This window comes from Glycine soja, chromosome 7, assembly GCF_004193775.1.
Source record: "Glycine soja cultivar W05 chromosome 7, ASM419377v2, whole genome shotgun sequence".
Classification (NCBI taxonomy): domain Eukaryota; kingdom Viridiplantae; phylum Streptophyta; class Magnoliopsida; order Fabales; family Fabaceae; genus Glycine; species Glycine soja.
The window spans coordinates 3,712,130-3,716,090 of record NC_041008.1 but is presented as its reverse complement, the minus strand read 5'-3'; the positions used below and the strand labels follow the sequence as shown (position 1 = coordinate 3,716,090).

Sequence of the window (3,961 nt, the reverse complement as noted above, 5' to 3'; positions counted from 1 at the left end):
TCGTCCATTAAATGGTTTTATTTATAAATTCAGTTGAAATGACTTTGTGTTGTATCTACAATTTCGAACATTACATTTCATCTTAGCATTGGCTGGATTGAAAAAGAATGCAACTAACAATGTTTTACATAATTGACGAATAATTTGATTCCTTACGCACATAAACATGTTGACGAGAAATCCACTGTTAATTTAATTGGATAAATGGCAAAACTTTCTTAGAAGACAAAACCCACTCTTAATTTATACCACAAAAAGGAATTAACATTGGGTGAGGACTAGAAAATACACTTGGTAGAAAAGGGAATGCAGGCAAAGGGTGGACCTTGTTTTAGGTGAGAGTTGATTTTCAATTTCAATTACATTTTGCTGTAATGGGGTACAAGGTACTAGAGTGTATATAAATGGATTGTTTGGACTTAGTGGAAAGTCAAGAGAGTGTGGGTCTTAGTTTAGTCCTATGCCACGGATGGTTAACGTAATTCATGGGCCACACTTTTTTATTGGAGCATTAATTGCCATAGTTGGTTGGACAAAAAAAAGAAGACCTATAAGTATAAATTTGTCGTGTAAAATCGCAAAGAATTTAATTTTCATAAAAAAATGGTAAATATTTTTTATCTTTATACATTATCAATTTGAATAGATTTCTATCCTGTCAATAAATGAAAGTTTATGTTATATTTATATTATTATTATAAACTAAATAATTTATGATAATATGATTATAAAATGCAATGTAAACAGTTTTGACATTAACTTGAAACAGTGAAACCTTGTTTAGTGCAAATTTTGTTGAATAGTTCTGAACAGCTGTTTTCTACTAGAGAGATGCAGTGTGATGTTTTCCCTTTAAATTTAGGTAACAGCATAGCAAAGCAATACTTGTCCCTGAGAATGGCTCCTCCATATCCCTCCCTGCTCATTCTCCTATTTTTGTTGACAAGCCAAGTTACTTGTTATAGTTCAGAGAAGGAAAAGAGTAAAACTTTCATAATCCAAGTCCAGCACGAAGCCAAGCCTTCCATATTCCCAACCCACAAACACTGGTACGACTCCTCCCTCTCTTCCATCTCCACCACCGCTTCTGTTATCCACACCTACCACACCGTTTTCCACGGCTTCTCCGCAAAGCTCTCACCTTCCGAGGCACAGAAGCTTCAATCTCTCGCCCACGTCATCACTCTCATACCCGAACAGCTTCGCTCGCCTCACACCACCCGCTCCCCTGAGTTTCTCGGCTTAACCACCGCCGACAGAACCGGGTTGCTCCACGAGACCGATTTCGGCTCCGATCTCGTCATCGGAGTCATCGACACCGGAATCTGGCCGGAGCGACAGAGCTTCAACGACCGCGGCCTCGGCCCCGTTCCCTCCAAATGGAAGGGCAAGTGCGTCGCCGGAGAACATTTTCCGGCGAGTTCGTGCAACCGGAAACTCATCGGCGCGAGGTGGTTCTCAGGCGGATACGAGGCCACCCACGGGAAGATGAACGAGACCACTGAGTTCCGCTCGCCAAGAGACTCCGACGGCCACGGCACGCACACTGCGTCGATCGCCGCCGGGAGGTACGTCTCTCAGGCGTCCACGTTGGGGTACGCGAAGGGCGTCGCCGCCGGCATGGCGCCGAAGGCGCGGCTCGCGGTGTATAAAGTCTGCTGGAGCGACGGCTGCTACGACTCCGACATCCTCGCTGCCTTCGACGCCGCCGTGTCCGACGGCGTCGACGTGGCGTCGCTCAGCGTCGGAGGTGTTGTGGTGCCTTACCACCTCGATGTCATTGCTATTGGTGCCTTCGGCGCCGCCTCCGCCGGCGTTTTTGTCTCTGCCTCCGCTGGCAACGGCGGTCCCGGCGGACTCACGGTGACCAATGTGGCGCCGTGGGTGACCACCGTCGGTGCCGGAACGTTAGACCGAGATTTTCCGGCCAATGTGAAGCTTGGAAATGGAAAAATAGTACCTGGAATTAGTATTTATGGTGGACCGGGTCTAACTCCGGGTCGAATGTACCCGATTGTGTATGCAGGTGTTGGACAATTTGGCGGCGGCGGTGGAAGTGGTGGTGTTGATGGTTATTCATCGTCACTTTGTTTAGAAGGTTCCTTAGATCCTAAGTTGGTAAAAGGAAAAATTGTTGTGTGTGATAGAGGCATTAATTCAAGAGCTGCTAAAGGTGAGGAAGTTAAGAAAAATGGAGGGGTTGGCATGATTTTGGCAAATGGTGTATTTGATGGTGAAGGATTAGTAGCTGATTGCCATGTATTACCTGCCACGGCAGTTGGCGCCACCGGCGGCGATGAGATACGGAGTTACATTGGGAATTCGCGGACTCCGGCCACCGCGACAATCGTGTTCAAGGGGACAAGGCTAGGGGTTAGGCCAGCACCTGTGGTGGCATCGTTTTCAGCAAGAGGGCCAAACCCTGAGTCCCCAGAGATTTTGAAGCCTGATGTTATAGCTCCAGGATTGAACATTCTTGCAGCTTGGCCTGATCATGTTGGACCCTCTGGGGTACCCTCTGATGGGCGTAGGACTGAGTTTAACATCCTCTCTGGGACTTCAATGGCTTGTCCTCATGTTTCTGGTTTGGCTGCTTTGTTGAAAGCAGCACATCCTGATTGGAGTCCTGCTGCCATTAGGTCTGCTTTGATGACCACTGCTTACACTGTGGACAACAAGGGTGATCCCATGTTGGATGAGTCCACTGGGAATGTTTCATCAGTGTTTGATTATGGTGCTGGCCATGTTCATCCAGTGAAGGCCATGAACCCTGGATTGGTTTATGATATCTCCACTTCTGATTATGTGAATTTCTTGTGCAATTCAAATTACACCACCAACACTATCCATGTCATTACTAGGAGGAATGCTGATTGCAGTGGGGCTAAAAGAGCAGGACATTCTGGGAACCTGAATTACCCTTCATTGTCTGCAGTGTTTCAGCTATATGGAAAGAAGAGAATGGCTACACATTTTATTAGGACTGTGACCAATGTTGGGGACCCTAATTCAGTGTACAAGGTCACCATTAAGCCGCCGCGTGGAACGGTGGTCACAGTGAAGCCAGACACCTTGAATTTCAGGAGGGTGGGACAGAAGTTGAACTTTCTTGTTAGGGTTCAGATTAGGGCTGTTAAGCTTTCTCCTGGAGGTTCTAGTGTGAAGAGTGGCTCCATAGTTTGGTCTGATGGGAAGCATACTGTCACAAGTCCCTTGGTTGTGACAATGCAGCAGCCTCTGGATTAGAGTTTGAGGTTTTGGGTGTAGAAATTTTGGGTTTTTATCCATCATGGATATCTTATAAAAAAGTTAGCTCTATATGCTTAATAGAGAATGTGTTTGTGAAGGTGTTCTGTTTGTAAGAACTGGTGGAAGGATGGTTTGTTAGAAAGAGCGTGATGCCGCTCTGCCAAAAGGGGGAAAAGTTATTATCATAGTCAAAGGTATGGTGGAAGCATATCTTTCATGTTGTATAATTAAGAATGTTTGTAGAAAATGTTGTGTTTAGAAGAGGATAAGTATATTTGGAAGGTTCCTTTCCTTTTTGAGTGATGCTGTATGTTGAATCTTTTGAAATTGTTTAATATCTTGTTCAGTCAAATCTTTGGTAAACCCATGTGGATAGAGACGGTAGTGTTTTATACTGCAAGAAACAAAGCTGGTTGAAGCAACCAAATCCTAAAATAAGTACTTGTTGTTTTAAATCGGAAAGAATTGATTTTGATAGAATTATTTTTGAATTGTAAAATGATTGATTGACATATGTATTTAAATTTATTTTAATAATACATTTAACATTAAAATGAGTCTATGATATAGAAAATTCGTTATGGTGTAAAACAGTCCATAGGACAGAAGCCTGATCATGACAAGAAGACAAAATAACTAGACAAATATTTGGGGTTGTCTTATTTTATTTCTTTTTATCCTGCATTTATCACGTGATTGCAACCGTGCGATA

At 44.0% G+C, this 3,961-nt stretch overlaps 1 protein-coding gene across 1 annotated transcript; it reads left to right on the top strand.

Moving 5' to 3' along the window:
* Window positions 1–817: 817 nt before the first annotated feature.
* Window positions 818–3,601, top strand: LOC114418214 (subtilisin-like protease SBT1.5). Its single transcript, XM_028383455.1, has one exon. The coding sequence runs from the start codon at window positions 832–834 to the stop codon at window positions 3,244–3,246; it is 2,415 nt and encodes an 804-aa protein (XP_028239256.1). The 5' UTR covers window positions 818–831; the 3' UTR covers window positions 3,247–3,601.
* Window positions 3,602–3,961: the final 360 nt, after the last annotated feature.

What these genes read in the sequence shown, in the direction of transcription:
- LOC114418214 (XM_028383455.1), top strand. Translation starts at nt 832, where the DNA reads ATGCAGTGTGATGTTTTCCCTTTAAATTTAGGTAACAGCATAGCAAAG.